This window comes from Emydura macquarii, unplaced genomic scaffold (genome assembly GCF_026122565.2).
Source record: "Emydura macquarii macquarii isolate MOO-44397 ecotype Brisbane River unplaced genomic scaffold, CSIRO-AGI_Emac_v2 contig_719, whole genome shotgun sequence".
NCBI lineage: Eukaryota > Metazoa > Chordata > Testudines > Chelidae > Emydura > Emydura macquarii.
The window spans coordinates 8,938,534-8,957,904 of NW_027130856.1; the positions used below are offsets into that span (position 1 = coordinate 8,938,534).

Genomic DNA, 19,371 nt, shown 5'->3' on the forward strand with positions numbered 1-19,371 from the left:
ATTTTCAGCATTTACTAAAGAGTTATAGTGCCATCTGCTGGAAGATAATCTGAAAGCAGTTTGCACAAAATATTGCAAATATTTAACTGTGATGAACACTCTATATGACACAGGCAAGAAGAGTATTTGGCATACATCTGATTTTAATCTTACCGAAATTCACATTTAGTCACAGATTACTTACTAGCTTCTGCTAATTAAGATGACCAACCAGATGCTAGGCCCCACTTGAACAAGAAGTACAAAGTTTTACATCCACTTTAGAGATCAAAGTGACTGAAAAACCATTTCTCATGATGTGGGAAGAAAATTTATTTCTGATCTATATACCAGGAGGGTCCAACAGTGGTTTTGAATCTCAACCAGAACAAGTAAGAGTAGCAATCTGTAACTTCAGAGGAAAACAGAAAAATGACAAGTTAAATCATTTACGTGACTACTATCTGCCCCTTACTATTTGGAGTAATTATACCATCCATGCTACTTTTATATAATTATACACATACAGAATCAATTTTTAAAGAATACTTGGATGTTCCCTGGGATCTTTTAGATAAAAAATAATTTGCATATTTCCAAGCTGATCAGCCTATAGATAGCATGACCGTTTTTGAAGATTATGTGTGAACTGTATCTGAGGAAAAAAAAATTATTGAAATATAGACAGGAAAAAGGAGATGGCTCCAGTCACCCACCCATCAACGGACACACAGAATTGTTACAGAACAATGCCAGAACTGTAAGATTTAATGATTCATCAGTCTTCAGCCAGTTTACAAAACTGGTTCTGACTAGAAATCACCAAGGACAGGTTGCAAAAAAAAAAAAAAAAAAAACCCAAAAAACTACCCACTCCCAGAATTTAAAGTGACACTCAAGAGCCTTTAGTTGTTTAGTGGAACCAAACAGACACCGGAAACTGTTGGGGATGAAAAAGAGGTTAGGCCTACCTACATTACTATCAAGGAATGCTCAGACTTTAGGCAAGATAGACATGCAAGTAGACTGTTTTAAAATCCTTTTTCTCTAAAAGATTTGTTCCTACTGCTAAAAAAACATTACTTTCATTGTAAGAAAGCTTATGGTCACTATATACCACTGGTCACAGACTCCCAAAGGAAAGAATCACAGATATCATCCAGAGGTCTGAGTTAGGTAACAGTGGATACACAAGTAACCTAAGCCATGGCTTGCTTCACAAGCAGGAGAATTGCAAAATTCCACCCAAGATAGGTAAAGACACAAGCGGCCCAACACCTGAGGGGCTGCATTCAGAGACCAGAAGGGGGACAGAGGTGCAGCTAGCCCTCTCACCATGACAAAGGCACTATTCCTTTTAATGTGTGAGCCTAAAACTTCTCAGTGCTACAATGGGGTTATTTACACTCCCCATTACTTCCTATTATACCTCTCCCAGTAGACAAAAGAGTTGCTCTCACACTACACAGTACTTGAGTATCGTGGGTCTTACTTGTAGCACATAAAAACAGACAAATGGCCCAGAAGTATGTCATCTATGAACTACAGAGCCTTCCTTTTACAAACAAGTTTAGGGTATCCCCAAGTTACAGGTATAATATTCTGCTTAGAGAAAAGCATCATGTCTTCTACAAAGTATTAATTGTAAGCACTAGTAACGTCTAAGGTTGTAAAAGCATTCTTCTGCCATAAAGGTGCCAAAAATAAAGCAGATAAAAATATAATTGATATACAATAAAGAAAGTTTTTTTTAAGTTAACAACTACTGGCAGGAGAGAAAGTGCTATATCAAATCAGTAAGATAGTACTGACCAAACTCTGGTGCAGAAGCCTAAACATGACAAACATGCAAAAGAATGACACACAAAAAAGAGGAGACAAATGGAGACAGAAAGAGTGGTTGAAAGTTGAAGGAAAAGTAACCAAAGAATGGTCAAAAAGTGTCTCTTTAGTGTTAAAAACATAGCCCACATCACTATCTGCAATAGTTCAGTTGGTAATTTTTCTTCTTTCAGTCCCCTATCCTTTTCTGCTTTTCCAGCCTCTCAAGATCCCCATTTAGTGTCAATGACCATATAGTGAGGGATCATGTATAGCAGTAAAGCAATAATTAACAAATCACATTTCTTCCCTCTGTGCTTTGTATGTATAACCTGTGGGTATTAAAGCACAGGCGGAAGGAGTGAGCAGCACAAAACCTAATCCCTCCTCTGAATAGGCCACAATTAACAAGGTCACAGACCAGTTCCAGCCCTCAGGCCATGGTTCAGTCTACTCTACTGTAAGGAAAAAACAAATTAGTAAATGGCTAATTGTGATATACTGGCACCCCATCAGTTTGGAAATCATACTCTTGAGATACAGTATCTGATGTGGGAAGAACAGGAAAGTGGATACTTACAAATTTTTATTAAGCTACATGGAAACATCTAATTGAGAATAAAAGAAACTCCTATTTAAGTCAGTGCTCACCTCCACTTTCATCTTTTGGGGAAAAAAACGTAACTCTTCTGATAGTCAAGCTTTGCTTTCAAACTTTCTAAGTAGGAAGGCCTTTTAAATCTACACCACTTTCTAATTTAGGTAAGGTAGTTCGAATGTTTGCCCCCTGCTTTCCTCACCGCCTTGATTTTTATTTTTTTTATTATATATATATATATATATATATATATATATATATATAAAAAGTAAAAAAGGGTAAGTCTTGGCACCATATTCAGAGACTCAAACAGCTACTTCCGCTTATCTTCAGTAGAAGCCAACAGATTGGCATCAAATCCCAAATCTTATCACAAAGATGTTAAACACATCAGTCATTTTTGATAGGTAAAAGTGTCTTAAATATTTGTGTGCTTCTAATTTGTAAGTAAAAATTGTGAAATTAAAATTAGTGCAAAACAAGAGTATAGAAAATTAAAATCTTGCCATTTTCTGATTCTACAAATCATCTTTATTTCACAATTAAGACTATGACAAATAGGAGAGGGGAAATTTTTTTAAATAAATATTTTACAGTGTTCCTAAACTAAACTACTGTATAGCTCTTGCTTAAACAAGAAGTTTCAACAAATATAAATGTAAAGAGTCTGGACTACTTATTGAAGACATCTAACTAAAAAAGACTTATTGTATGAGCAATACCACAGCAAGTGCAAGCAGTGCTTTTTTAGTATTTAAATGCCACAGTATTACATTTGTGAGAGGATAGTAAAGGGTCTCTGTGAAAGGTGAAGTTCTCTAAAACAGAGGGATGGCCTTAATATCATAAAAAGTACAGGAATCTTTTGGTACAGTTTATCAATTGAATACATTCATCCCTTCTGAATATGTAAAAAACCTGTGAAACAACTGTCACTTACTCTGTGTGGCCCTGAAAGACATTCACAGAATGGATAGAAGGATCTCTGAAATCCCACAGACGGAAGGTTGTATCACGTGATGATGTCACCACAAGACGTTGAGTGGGATGTGTACAACAATGTGTTAGCTCTTGGTCATGCCCTACAACCACAGATGAGAACATATAAGGTAACGAAAACGTAAGACTTTTCATTTCCACAAACATTTGGAATGAAATGCAGATCAGGCACAATTTTGGGGAAAAAACCAGTAAAAAATAGTAATTGGTCTGGTAATAGTAATTAGAAATGTTACTGCTGTTGCAGACATTTAGAGCTGAATATTAAAATTACAATTTAATGAACACTCATTTTATCCGACCATTAAATAGCCATAGATTACTGTTACATGAAGTAGCACAGGTATTATAAACTGTGAAGTAGTACTAAGAAAAACTGCTGCAGTAAGTTTAAAAACAATTGCTTGATTGTATAGGTCAGGGGTGGCCAATCCGCAGATCGTGAGCCACATGCGGCTCTTTGGTCATACAAATGCGGCTCCCCGCTCTTTGCATGTGACTCTTTGCAATTGACAAGCTTTTCAGGAGGGTAAGAGACCAGGGGAAACTGACAAGTGAAATTGACAAGCTGCCTCCGAAATTGATGGATCAGCTCCAAGTTTCCGGGAAGGGTAAGAGACCAGGGGAAACTGAAAAGGTAAATGTGGCTCTTCGTCTCTGACTGGTTGGCCACTCCTGGTATAAGTTACACCATATGCTCAAACAAGAACAATTTAGCATTCAAAGAGTTAATATCATGCATAAATAGTGATGCAAAATTTATGCTCCTCACAGTAGCTTACATTTTAAATTTAAATCCCTTCCCACCCACAAAAGATATGTTACTTACCCAGAAGACTGATGTTTGGAAGGAGTGATCACTACCAAGAAACAAACCAGCAATCTTAAAAAGCTTTCATACAAGCAAAGAGATACCTGTCAAAGAATGGACAAGTTCAGATGTCTCCACATCATACAGATTTGCTGTCCTATCCCAGGAAGCTGTCACAGCTTGCTTCCCTCCAACCAGCCAGTCTGCTGCTATGACTACTCCTTGATGGCTTTTCAGGGAGGTTAAGGGAGCTCGGATAGTGGGACAGTCACTGGAACCATCTCCATCTCCATCAGGTTCATCTTTATCTGAAAACTCAATTTCATCTTCTCCAGACATTTGCTGTTAATCAGAAGGGTATAAATATGAACAGTTTTTCTATTTATAAATGGAAAGTTGCACTTCAAAAAAACCACTCCCTTGACACAGCAATACAAGCAAAACCCTATGTGCAGACAGTTATACAAGCAAGATTCCTTTTGCTGGTATAACTTGTTGTTTGGGGAGGTGGCTTAACCATAGAGAATTCCTTCTGCTGGTATAACTAGCATCTCCACTTGTGGGCTCTGCTGATATAATTATACCAGTACAGATGTTCCAGCAAAGCCTTTGTAGCGTAGTGCATTACCCAGGGATAGCCTATCTATATATGTCACTAGAACTTATGTATCCCTCAGACCGCACTGAGTTCTATCTTATGATTAAGCAATAAATAATTAGGGTAAATAGCATTCACAATATTACTCAGGGTATGTAGTGGGAAGCAGAGGGGTTGAAGGCAAGTATGTGTAGAGTCAGAGAAGGTGTAAGGGGCAAAATGGAGGGGGAGGGGAGACGTGGAGACAGAGGGGATCTAGAAGGAGGCATCAGGTCACAGTCACCATAGACCTTGCCTCCTCTCAATTTCTTACCCTACATGGCCTGTCTCCAGATGGCCTTTAGAGGGTCCCAGTGCCTCCTCTTGACCCCAGCAGCTGCTCTGCTAACCACCCCACAGCAGCTCCTGTGCCTTGTTCCAGCCACAAATCACAGCCCCCATGTATTCAACAGCACCAGGCACTGCTTAACCTCTTTTCCTGGGGGTTTGTGCTTGCCAGGAGGGAGGTACAGGGCCAAGCACCTCCAGGGCCAACTGGGCTTCTGGCAGAAGCACGGGGGCTACATCCCCATGGCTCACTCTGACTCCGATTGCACATGGTGATGGTGCCTCCTCCTCAACTGCAGTTTCTCCCAAGGAGGCTGAGTTTCAGGGGACCCCCTCACTTCCCATCTCCCCTACGAGTGCCTTCATCCCCCTGACTCCAATGCACCCTGAGCAGCTTCCTGGGGACGAAGTCCTAGTCTCTCTCATTTTACTTTCACTTTTTTTGCCAAATCCTACTCTGTAACCAAGGTAGGGGACAGGACTCAATAGCACCCAGGGTCAAAGCACATTCCCAGGCAGCTCCCCCAATACAGACATCCCAGCATCGTCCTGCTGAGTTACCAAGACCCCCAAGCTCTGGGAGGTCAGAGGGATTCAGAATTCTGAACCTTATAATGAGCTGAGATCAAACACCCGATCCAGATGCTCTTTTCCCCCTCACACCTTACTCCTCCTCTGAATGCTGGGGGAGTCAAATTTCATTCTATAACTTTAGGAACTTCCCCGTTCTCATCCCCAACCATATCTGGGTTTGGTCCCCCGTGCAGAAAAGGCTGAGGATGCAGGGAAGACAGATGGGAGTAAGCAAAAGCATCCAATATTAGTGTCAATCCATGACATTAAATTAAAAAATGGACGGACGTGGACAGTGTGCCACAAGGTACGAGATTGATGTTTTACAGAAAGAGAGCCACAAGCCATGGGATCAGTGCCTGGATAGTGCACACACAACATGTATATTTTTTTTTAACAGGGAGAGCAATTATTCATTGGAACAATTTACCAAGGTGCTGGCAGATTCTCCTTCACTGACAATATTTAAATCAAGATTGGATGTTTTTCTAAAAGATATACTCTAGGAATTATTTTGAGGAAGTTCTGTGGCCTGTCTTATACAGGACATCAGATTAGATGGCGTTAGAATTTATTAATCTATTACCCCTTTGACAGACCTTTACCTACCCTTAGTCATCCTTCCCTCCGCCCGCCCCGCATTCTTGACTGCTATCTTGGTCCTACCAAGAAAAATCCTGCAACATTTGTAATTTTTAAATATATTGTTTAGTGGCCAATCTCTTGAGAAAAATCTTTGTTTACATCGTAGTGAAAGTATAAATAGGCTTGCAAATTTAAAATTACTACCACATTTATTCTTACCAAGCAAGCATGCTGCACATAGGAAAACCAGTAAGAGGCTATCGAAACATCTAGTTTTACTTTTAGTTTACATTAAGTATTTACAAATATACTTGAAGTAATTACTATATCAGAAGGTCTTGCCAGGGTGTTTAAGTCTAAACACACATTTCCTTTGACACAAGTGTAGTCCAGTGTATGCAGCAAGAGACTGCGAGCTAGAAACTCCAAAATTCTACTCTTTGTTCTGACACAAATTCACTTTTTGGTCCCAGGCAACTCAACCTCAGTGCAAGAGGTTTGGTCTACACTTAAAGTTCAGGTCAGCATAGCTATCTAGGTCAGGGGTGTGAAAAAAATCCAAACCTAAGCGACACAGCTGTGACAACTTAACTCTCAGACGTAACTAGGTCAATGGAAGAATACTTCTATTGAGTCTAGCTGCCGTTGCTCAGGGAGGTGGTGTTCCTACACTGATGGAAAAATCTCTATCAGGATAGGCTGCGTCTACACTACAGGGTTATACCAGCTTAGCTATGGCATCATAGTCTCCAGTGTAAACATATCCTTAGTTTTCTCATCTGCAAAATGAAAACAATACTTTCTCACCAGATTTAGGTGCTAGAAGGAGCATTCGTACAGCTCTTTGAAAATGAAATGTGCCAAAACAAGTAAACTACCATATACAATTAAAATTATCCCCTTGAGTTGGGTAACAATTTCCACGAGCTAAACTGACTGGAAAAAGGGGTTTGCTTTCTCTCTGCACATCATAAAGATATCCTTGCTAACTTGAAAGAGAATTTATATTTGCCATGACAATGTGTATATGATAAATCAATGCAAAATTATTTGAAATGGCTAGCATTCAGACAGCTGAAAATGGAAGGTTACAACAGAAACACTAAGTGTTAACTGCATAGCCATTCATGACTTGACTAAGGCTACATTTACACTGACAGCAGCATCGCCGCTGCCAGATCGATCTTTCAGGATCAATTGAGCGGTCAGTGAGACCCGCTCAATCGATCAGGAAGTCGACTGAGTAAGTCCACCCCCTCAAGTAGCGTAGCGCTGAGTCGACGGGAAAGTGTGAACAGCGCGCAGAAGGGAAGCTGAGCAGTCGACATCAGTTATGCAAACTACTCTGAATAGTTTGCGTAACTCCCATCGACTGCCGCCAAATCACGCGGTCAGTGTGAACCAGCCCTAAGTAAGTCACATGCTAGCTCACTATTATGTTTTGCTCCTAATTTCTGGAACAAGGGGATGGATTTCTAGACAACGAATCCTACTAGTAAAATATCCAGTTTAAACATACTTTTACACAGCTTTGTTTTTTAGGTAGGAGTATTTGGTTTGATAATAAATTAGAGAGATTGATAAAGGTTATGTGGTTAACAAAAATCAATACAACACTAGCAATTTAGACCCCAAATTTCAGTTATTAAAGGTTTTAAACATCTTTGGAAGTGTTTCCACTGAAATTTAAAACATGTCAAAGCAACTGTTGGAATGCAACGTTCCCTTACAGTGTTTGTAACCAAAACACTGCAGCACAAGTGCATGAGAATCAAAATTAAACAGATTAGTTTCACATCTGAAACTATACTGTGTCATTTTCACACTCCTAACAATTCCTAGAGACCCTTGCCTCCAAGGACAGACTGGAGATTAACCTGTACACTATCTAACCTACTCTATACATAGGCTGCAGGTATCAAAGTGGGCCTGAAATCCAGATATACTAGTACCATAGACCAGAAAGGTGGGTGAAGATACCTCAATACAATGGAAGACCATTCCTTTAAGTTATCCATGCAACAAAAAACTAGGGCTTCTTGTGTGCTAGTTGGTGCATTTCAGCCTAAAAGGGTATGTCTGCACAGAAAAAAAAAGCTAACACAAAAAACTGCAGTTGGCCCATGCAGCCAACTTGGGTTCGCAGGACTCGGGCTATGGGGCAGTTTCTTTGCTGTGTAGACTTCTGGGTTCGATTGGAGCCTGAGCCCTTCCCCCTCACAAGGTCCCCAAGCCCAGAAGTCTACAAAGCAATGAAACAGCCCCACAGCCCAACCCCCACAAGCTCAAGTCAGCTGGACTGGGCCAGCTGCGTTTTTTTCTTAGCCGTGTAGACATACCCAAAAATACCAAATTCATATACATTGATGGAGTGCAGTCTCATAAGCTATTGTCTATGTGGCAGTTCAAATAAAAGACTGCACCAGAATTCTGTACAATAGAACACAACAGCTTTGTGGATTAGAAACATTCAGTTAGCAGATGTCTGTGATAACTGACAGTCTCTTCCCATTTCTTGGCAAGGATTTAATAGCAGAATTAGTAATATTATAATTACTAATATTACACTACTTTTACAAAATGTACTATAGTACTTTGTATAATGTTTTAAAATAAAAAAATGTAGAATAAATCTGATCTATACTTACTAAATAAATTAAATAAGTTAATGAAATATATATTGAGGCATTATCTTATTATATTTACTCATTTAAGCCCCAAATCATAAAAGCGCTTAAACACATGCTTAACTTTAAAACACAAGTTTAAGACTCTTTGAGGCCCATGCGTAAGTGTTTTGCTCAATTTGGGACTTACTTAAGCCCAGATACTGTAAGACTCACTAAATACGGTTAATTTTACATTTGTGAATAGTCCCATGGATGTATGTGTTTACGCATTTGCAGGATCAGGGACTAATTCAGAAAGATTGGTAACCATAACAGGTCTCACAGTTATTAATACAAATTAGTGAGGTTCTACTGAATTCAGTCTAAATATTGACGAATGGATGCAAGAAGATAAAGCTAAATCCTGAATATCAATTCATTATTCATGCTCGTTAAGACTGATATATATATGCCCCATAAATAAGATACCAATCTGCCTCAACTATTTTTTTTTTAAAACATGGTTAGAGAAAACACTCAACTTTAATCTCATTTTAAACAACTTTATTAACAGCTATATTTCAGATTATCATATGAAATTCTACTTGTCACTATTCTGCTTACTAATGCAATTCTTTTCATTTGAACAAATCAATGAAGTCACGTGCACTTTCAGATTCAGTGCTGCAGTATATGGCTTGGAAACACTAAAGGAAGTCGTTCATTAAAGGCCATAGAAATTAATCAATTGACCACAGAATATGCAAGTGTCTTTTTACAAAATATGGCATTTGGGCCAAATTTGAGTTGACAAATGTCCCTTTAAATAAAAGTATATTACACTTCCATAAGTAATCATGCCATCTAAATCGGATGAAGTTGCCCTAAAATCAATTTTTAGTCTGTGTAAGTTTATTCCTTACATTGCAGTCTGCAGTTGGCTGAGGCATGGGCAACTGTACCATATATCTCCAAATGTGAGCCGTCTGGTCTCCAGATGCTGCACAGAAATAAACTGGATAAGTATATTTCCATAAACACATAATACAGAAAATGTTTTGTTTTCACATTTTGGCTATGCTGCATGAGTAACACTTTTTTTGAACCAATGATTGTTTCCCAGGTTTGACAGTTTGCTGAGAATATGATTCATTACACAAAAGGGGAGAAGTCACCCAATTTAATTACTCCTAAAATGAAAACATTCACTTTCTTCTAGGGAAAACATACAGTTGAAAATAGTGTATACTTGAACATTCTATTATTAGTCTTCTGTTCCAGTACACTAAGAACACATTTGAATATGATTTTATATTGGTAAACAACCGATGTCATGACCTCAATGTTTTAGGGAATAAAAAGGAATTTCCTCCCCATCTTCACTCCCATTTTCATCCAAGGATTTTTACCATCAGATAAAAAAATTAAGTATGGTTATAAGGAGAAATCCAGACCAACAAATGTGTTTCTACTTTAAGTAGCTCAATGTAGCATCAAATTTTGTAAGGCTAAAAACCTACCAGTTGTTACATAAAGGAAACCTAAAACTGTATAGCATATATGAATTAGAAACAATAGCCTCTCTTTGTATAAGGATAACACTCACACACTCGTGGCCTATACAAGGTACAGTCCATGAGAATTTCAAAGGTGCACAAGGTATTGTGGGATCTGCAGCCCATCATGTGTAACAAGGAAAGGGTAGAGGCTGGTCTCTGGCCCCGCCCCATGCGAAAACATGAACTGAGATGGCTTCTGGCTCATTGTGGAATCTCCAGCATATGAGATTGATAAGTCTAGATGTAGAGTATTCTTTGCCATGCATTAGTGAGGGTTTATGACCCTACAGTGAAGTGTTAGAGGGAGGAAGACTGGTAGAAACAAGGGCACAATTAAGGTTGGTATTAAAACCTTATCTGATAATCTCCTGCTTTCAGCATTCTGGGTTCATTTTTTTTTCAATTATAAATTCATTTCACACTAGACAACAGTGTAGAAATAGTTTCAGAGGCTAAGAACTTTACCATTTTTCAGCATCCCATATCTCAAAAGTGGCTTGTTTGAGCAACTTCAAATTAAATAGAGGAAATTCAGCTTTGGCTTCAGATTTCAGGCTTTTGAGGGAGGGAAAAAGGGTAAATCAGGTTTATAACTACAACAGTATTTCAACCTTAGAGTCACTGCTGCAATTATGTAACAATGCTTAAGCAAATTCAATTATAAATGCCAGAGAAAAAACCCCACAAAACTGGCTGGGAAGGATGTTCACCCTCTGAGGTATGTATATAGTCCCCATAACCGTAGTAACTGTATGCCTCCCAGTCTTGAACTTGTTTCTCTTCATCACCCCTGTTAAGCAAGGAATTACCATTATGCCTATTTAAATATGGGGAAGGAGGCACAGAGACTGGGTGGCTTGCCCAAGGTGACACAGAAAGCCTGTAGCAAAGCAGACAACTGAGTTCAAATCTCCTGAGCCCTAAAATTAGCACCTTATCGCTGGATCGTATGAAATATAGGATTAACCACATCCTACAGATTTGAACACGAGGTTGTACTGATGATGTTATGGCCAATGAGAAAGTTGTCACAGTCATAACATAAGTCAGCCACTATACAGAGAATATCCTTCTATTATTGCCTTTTGAAGGCTATATAGTTTCTTCATTTATTTTTAAAAGTATAAGAATTTTCTTTATTTGAAGAAAATTAGAATATAAAATAAATATGTAAAATAGTAATGTGGTGTTTATAATTCCCATCTGTCCCCAAAGTACTGGTAATTTCCAAATCAGAAAATGAATGCACCAAAAGCTTATTGAATTAGAATGAGTTAATGAAACAGTAGGGAGTTGGAGAGGGAGAGATAGGGATAATATCAAAAATACAAGAGCTAGCTAGCACATGGTGTTACAGTAAAGAGGGTGAGCTTGTTTTTAAACTTTCTTACGACTAGTACAAACAATACATGAAACAAGTATTCTACATACCTGTAAGAGCTACTTGCTCCGTTGGATGGAACTTTATAGAATTTACTGCATAAAAGAAAACCAAATTTTAGGCCAACAAAGTCACAGGAAAATATCTTTTAGAAAAAAAAGTCAGTTTAAACTGTAAAAACATTTGTAAAGAGGTGAATGGTCAAATTTTAGCCTAAAAAACAATAATGAAGAGTGAAATCAGTATACTATCAAGGTACATAAACCCACAGACTAGTTTATACACAAAGATAAAAGTTTCTCACTGTGACTACAATGAGCCACCTTATGCATATAGTAGAAATGTTTAATGAGATGACCAAGTAATAGAAGTAACCTTAGGATTTCCTTATGGCTGGCAGATGGGCCTTTTTTCCCCAATTCTGTGAACATTTCATAAGGATCCATGTACATCTGTAGGACCATAAATGTCTTTACACTGAGTGCTGAATAACATAAGGTAACGAAGATCTCTTCATGCAAGAATTATTGTATTAAATTCATTTTTATGTTTGAACAAGGAATGTATACTTGACTTCATGCTGGTTTTTGTCTTCCCTTTTGGCCTCAGTAGAAAATTAGTTGTTCGCTAAAGGGTTTCAATGAAACAGCTTTCTACAAAGTTACAAATACAGACTGGTGAAACATCCTGTTAACTAGAACATTACCTTGCAATAATGGAGCTCCATATTGTGCCTACCAAAATGTAATGCCAATAAATCCTTTAGACTATGTTCCAACAGCTGAGGTTCAAACATTTTTGTTCACTACATATTTCTACTGATTTTCTTCATGTCTGTATATTTCCCTTCTGAAAGGCTTTATGAAAGAACTATCACTTAGAATAACTATTTTATTTAGTAAAAAGTTTTCATTTTTTATAATGCCTATAATTTTAAGTATTAAGGAAAATAAATTAACGAGTCCTTGGTGTTTTGTAATATATTTACAAAGTTAGCCCCCAACTTGTTCATACCTATTAATTCACAGAATCAATTCCACAGTGCATTGATTATTGCTGTTCTACTTTACATGTAATGTATTCTATTTTAATTGCTCAGAGTACCAGTTAATTGTGTCATACAAGTCAATGAGAATTGTATTAACATGGTAATTAGGAACTTCGTGTTTAAGTGTTCCATATATAAACTAAAGTAAATTGCAATTGTTTGTTTTAATAAAATTGACCAGAATCTTTACCATTTTCACATTTAATTAATTAGTAACTCAAAAATGAACATCTGTAAGCAAATAAAGTGGTTGGGACTTTCTCCATGATTTTATTAAAGCTACCATATCTCTTGCTATTTGAGATATTTGAAAGCTGATGTAGCAACAAAGCATGTTTTAATTACAATATTATTCAATTTTTGTTTGTTTTCAAAGAATCAAATACATTTAAGAGTTACATATTATAAATGGAGTGCGGGTTTGCCCAATGCTTGTCATCAAAAGACTATTTTTGATTGCTTATAACTTTGACAAACTAACTGTTCAGCTGAAATTTTCATGCAGGTGTCAGCCTACAACTGAGTATTATTGGATAATTTCAGCCAAAACAATTCTGCGTTTCCCAGAACAAGGCGAGGAAAAGAAATACATTGCCCAGGTAAAAAATTCTGGAAACTTTCTTTGAGACGCTCTAGCAACCTCCGTTTTGGAACAGGGACTTGACATTTTGAAGGGGGGTTTGCTGTTCCTGTGAAAATTCATCTGTGCAACCTTAATTTCGCTGCCTTATGCATCTGATAGTCTTTAATTACATAATCACATCCTACTATTTTCCGCAGAACCTGTAAAATAGGGATAATATCCCCTCATCTCAACAGGGGATTGTAAAAATAAATAGTTTGTGGAGCACCCACTATACTATATGGTGTATAGTATATACTATATACCCACCATACTATAATGGTGAGCACCAAAGAAAAACCCAGGAGGAAATTAATAATTCTGTCTTCAAAGCAGAATTTGAATTCCATGCAAAGTAAGTGAGGTATGAGGCCACACAGTGAACAATAAGAAAAAATACTGAAGAGAGCACTATACATCCTGCACACTGAATAAGGCAGGAGGTCCTGTGGAAAAAACAGTATGTGATCATCTAATTAAAGACTATTATAATGCATATGCACAAGGGGGCCAAATTAAGGTTGCACAGGCTGTCTTGATTCTGGCATATTCTAATTTTTGAGAGAGAGACTTGGCAATCCATGTTCTTTTAACATAGTTTTTGCCTGTATAATGTATTATACACTCAACGTTGACAGAAAGGTCTTATAGGTTAGTTTTAAAGACTAGCGGTGTCAGAAAATGTTTTTTGTATGACCAAGATTAAGGGAGCATTATAATGGTGTTTGCTAATAGAGTTGAGAACCTTTATAATGGAAGCCATTACAGAAAAATCTCTCTCACTCACACACACACACACACACACACACACACACACACACACACACACACACACACACACTCTCACACACACACACACTTCTCATACTCTTACCTGATCCAACATGCCCTACGTATTTGACAAGGCACTTTCCTGTTTCTATACTCCACAACAAGGCAGTATGATCTATAAAGGTGAAAGCAAAAGCATTTGTAAACATTTGAAGTATATGCAATTTTATTTTTCAACTACTATTATACAAGCAGACCGATGCCTTACGAAGTAAAGTGTAATTGCTAGCAGGAAAATGAAATCAGCTTCAACTGATTAAGTACTTAAAGGAAAGCTGCTCTGTATTTTCAAAGCTTCAATTCACTGCAACTTGAAAAAATGGCTCGTGTCAATTATAAAATGTAACAGGAAGCTGCTTCTTTAAATCTAAGTTAGTTTGAGAAGTTTTGAAAGGCAAGTTCTACATCTAGAATTTTTTTGCTATTACTTAGAAAAAGGTTAATGTAACTATGTACTCAAAAATTTTAGGATGTTTTTAGACCATTAAAAATACTGCGCAACTGAAGTGATGGGGGAAGGGGAGGAGGGGAAATGACAAGTTAACTTAACAAGTCAGCAAGAGGATTTGCTTCATTCACTCAAAGGTTCAACAGATAGGTTACCTTCAGGGCATGCTGAAAACCTACTTTGCCAAACAAATGGAGGAAAGAGTAAATTCCCAGTTGTTGCTCACCCTCCAACACTAGCAGCCCTCAGATTGCAAGTAAAGAGTATCCAAGCTGATCTGTTGCTGAGATGCAACAAAAAGAGAGAGAATGTTTCTAAGATCAATCAGGACCCTGTCAGGATACACAGGGCTTTGTAAATTAAAACAACTCAGTTGTACCCTGAAGCAATAGCCAGTTCAGTCTATGATGCACCAGATGGTCAGCGCTCCATACAATGAAGACCACTAAGTGTCTCCACATTCTGACCTACTCTCCAAGATAGCGCCAATTAGAACATATTATCCAATCTACAGGTAACAAAGTTTTACTTTCCCAGAGCCTAGCCAAGATTAGGGCTCATATGGAGGTGATGTTGGTGTTGCCAAAAATATCTAGATGAGCTGATGGCTGTAGTATCTGTCCATTCTATTGAGAGATAATATTCATTAATAAGGTCCTCAATCTGTGTTCCTTACAGATCTTCAGCTGCTTCTAGATGCTTATATAGCATCAAAAGCCAGGATTGTTTTTAATTGTACGGCTCAGAGACCATACAATGAAATGTATGGAAAGAATCACTACTGCACCTCTGGATCCCACAAAAACAAAGAAGAGAACCGAATGTCATCACCATATCAATGATACTGCTACCCAAAGAACACACAACAACAGACACAGGCTGTAAGAACACAGTTAACAACAGGTCAACTCCCTCAATTGTGGTACCCCATGTGAGTACCCTCCAAGTTAACAACAATCCAAAACTACCTTATGGGACTTCTAAGTGGAAATAAAGGAGCTACCTAAATGATACTACATCCATTCCTTTTAGCATGCTGAATAGCCATTAATTTGTAAGTGGATCACCATTACCTCAGGGTGAAAACAGACTCAACAAGGATGCTTGAACTTTCCTACATATACCCAGGCTAAACAGAATTTCATGAAAATCCATTTCACTTTGTTGAGAGAGTTTAAGATGCTGAACCTCCTTAATATAATTCTATTATTAGGGTAACTATATAAGCTACTTGAAAGGACAGTCAGCCAAACAAATACAATTAAATCAAGATCCAACATAAAAGACCCATGAAGACAGGCTCATATATAGAACGTAACTAAGTTTTCATGTATACTTTAGATCTAATCATACTATTTATGGGCCAAAGATACTGAATCTTACACAAACATTGTGATAGTTACTAGAGTTAAAACAAAACATTACCAGCAGATGCCGTCCCCAACACCACTGGCTGAGTTTTCGTGACACTGACATCCCAAATACCATCCCTGTGGCCAACATACTCCTTAACCAGTTGACAGATTGCCCTTGATGTTGTAGTTTTGAAACTGGATACGATCTATAACAGCAGAGAGAACAACTGGTTGGGGTTTTTTTATATCAATCTGCAGATAGTTGTTCATCACCCCAAAAAAGGCACTATGCACAGCCTTTGCTCACATAAATAGATAACATTTTTTAAATAAGTTGTCATTTTTCTTATGGTTCATTATTGGTCAAGAGTTTCTTGACCTTTAACAGCAGAAAAATAAGTCCTTGGATGCATATGCTCTGGATGTTTTCTTATAAAGACAATGGGACACATTTTATCCTGGGTTAGAATAATGAATACCACGGTAGTGCTCCAATACCACAGAGCAGAATTTGGCCCAGTGTATACGCTTTCCATTCAGTTTGGTATAAGATCCAAGGCTATCAGAATTTCCCTTCCCTCCTCCACAGTTAAGTGCCTGAGGGTTTGAGGATAGTCTGTATTGTGCAGTCTGATGTGAACTGCATTGTGTGATCTAAGTCTTGGGAAATTTGTTTATGTATATGTAGAGCTATCAAAAATGTGTACAAAAATCCAAAAATGTTGTGCCATTTTTCTTTAAAATAGCAAAAAATTTAAATTAGCATTACCATTTCACAGTATATAAGAATTAACCAGGAAGCATATGCAGGCAACTCCATTTGCATGACAATGAAGCATTCTTTCACATAAAAAGTGTCAAAAAATCAGAGGCTAACAAAACTATATCTGAGCCACTTGCTGATCACATTCCCTTATATTCAGTGCTGTTATGAAGAACATTTTATTAAATCAAAATTAGTATTTAGAGAAGCATTAACAGAACAAGAAAGCAGCTAGCAGAATCAAGAGGGAAAAATACCCATCTTAAAAATAAATAAAATACCCAGGAAAAATAAATAATTATGTTAGTGCAGGAACTCTGAAAACAGTGGTGGACGCATCCATATTAGGGTATCTGAATTGAATATGTGCTGTACTTCCCGATCAAAGGAAAGGGGAATATATAAAGAAGAGAAAGCAAGATAAAGATTCAATTTCTCTCACTGGAACATGACAGACTTCCAGAGACATGCTAAAACTAAGCATGTACAAACAGAAAATGCCCCAAAACAAAGGGGATAAAAACAAACTTTTGCTCATCTATGCTGTACGTAACACTCCTTAATTTTCACAAGCTCTGGGGTCATTTAACAAGTGTACTATGAGGAAGATGGCACCTCAAAGTTAGATACAAACTGTTTAAAAGATACATCCTGAAAAGAATTCTGAACAGAATTATAATTGTGAACAGATCTTTTAAGTTATGTAACCAGATGCTGGTTAATTCTAACCCTAAAAAGTTTGGACCTAAATAAGCAGTAAGGTATTAAATAATTAACTCTACATTTCAAGTTACAAAGAATTTCTTCTCTCAAAAGGTTTTACTCTGGAAAAATATTACTAAGAATGAAGTCCAATTAATCTGTGATGACAGAGTAAGCAAGAGACATGGCATTTAAATGTCATGTGATTAAAACAAAGTGAAATTGTTTCAGAAAGGACTTATTAAAAATAGAGAAAGCCTGGAAGAATATTGAGAATTAATATATTCCAAATTTTTTGCATGTCTGTCTTGTAATGATGGAGTCAAAATTAAATTGTTAATAAACAAAACAGCTTCAAATAAGCAGAAGCAACAATCACTTAATGATGCACTGCAAAGGAAACAGGTTAATTCTCACAAAACAAGAGATTAGTAGTTTAATCAGACCGCAGAATTCATCAAAAAACCTTCAAAAGAATCTTAAGATGCAGCTTTCAGATTTAATATATGCCTTAAAACAAAATGGAGCCATGTATGAGAAGCAAAATAGTAGAAGTAAGTTACAGAAAGAGGACTAACATACCTCTCAACTGTTTATCAAATTTCAAAGTCATATATACACAACTTTTCAGCTCTTGAACCCACACTCCCACCTAAGACGCCATTACAAAGTAACCAAGATAAAGCGGTTTTTATCTTTAGTTTTGCAAAGTGATTCTGTAAATTTAAGTTCTTACACATTTTCTTCCCACTTGCCATTAAAGTCTCTCTGGAAAACAGCTTCAACAAAGTAGGCTTGTCAGGCCATGTACTCTGACATTTGCCTTCATTTTTAAGGCCTTTTATAATAGTAATTGCTACATTTTTATTAGAAAAATCCTTAAATTACTTACTCTTCAAGAGTAAGAATTCTGTTAAAAATGATGACCACAGGTAGCAGCTCGTTACTTACCTTGTAATTCTGCTTCTCTGAAAATCATCTTGCAGGAATCTCATTCACCAATCCACTTCCCACAGTTTTGATGAGTTTGTTACAGGTGGTGTTTATGATTGAATTCTAAGTTTGTGGTTTCTGATTTTGAGCCATGATTTTTTCCATGCAACAGTTCTTTGGGGATTATCTTAGTTTTCTGGAGGGAACCTTCCCAACTTCCTCCCTCCCCCCCAACTAAGAATTGACTAATGTTCAAACATATTAGTTGACTCTCCTCAGATCGGTGTGTGGTCACCACTGATGGCTGACTAAGGCCACTGTTACTGGACTTAGTGACAAAAATTTTTTAAAGCCTAGGCAGATTTTACTTATTCATACTAGGAAGCTAAAATTCAGAAGTAAGAATCCTGTATCAGATATTATCTTTACAGGAGATAACAAACCAAAACTGTTTTCCTTTGCTTTCTCCCACTTCAAACACAGGTAGTTTTATTTTCTGGAATATTTTACTACTTTTCCCACCTTTGTGAACTACAGTGCAAAGAGAAAGCAAATAAGTTATTTCAAATACCACTGAGTCTATTAAAAATAGATTTTGCACTACAGAAAACTTTCAAACATACCTTATGCAGATATTAATCTAAGATTTACTTATTGAAAATATGCCGTTGCTTGCTATTTAAGATGTTTTAGCTTAAGTCTTCTTTCTTAGAACTGCTCACTTTCATCTTCTTGATTCTGTATTGAGGTCTTAATAATAAACTAGTTACATGAAGTTATTTCCATTTCAAAAGATTGATGTCAAAATGGCATTTAACTACACTACAGC

General features: G+C 37.2%; 1 protein-coding gene across 3 annotated transcripts in view; it reads right to left on the reverse strand.

Annotated features, from left to right (window-relative positions):
• Positions 1 to 19,371, reverse strand: part of WDR37 (WD repeat domain 37) — a 69,861-nt gene that overhangs the window by 21,351 nt on the left and 29,139 nt on the right. For all 3 annotated transcript variants that reach the window (XM_067542663.1, XM_067542664.1, XM_067542665.1), the window contains exons 6-11: positions 16,215 to 16,350; positions 14,385 to 14,456; positions 11,891 to 11,935; positions 9,824 to 9,900; positions 4,313 to 4,550; positions 3,339 to 3,480 (exon numbers count right to left, since the gene is read on the reverse strand). In XM_067542663.1, coding sequence (XP_067398764.1) covers positions 3,339 to 3,480; positions 4,313 to 4,550; positions 9,824 to 9,900; positions 11,891 to 11,935; positions 14,385 to 14,456; positions 16,215 to 16,350 — 710 coding nt within the window. The remainder of the gene's footprint in view (positions 1 to 3,338; positions 3,481 to 4,312; positions 4,551 to 9,823; positions 9,901 to 11,890; positions 11,936 to 14,384; positions 14,457 to 16,214; positions 16,351 to 19,371) is intronic.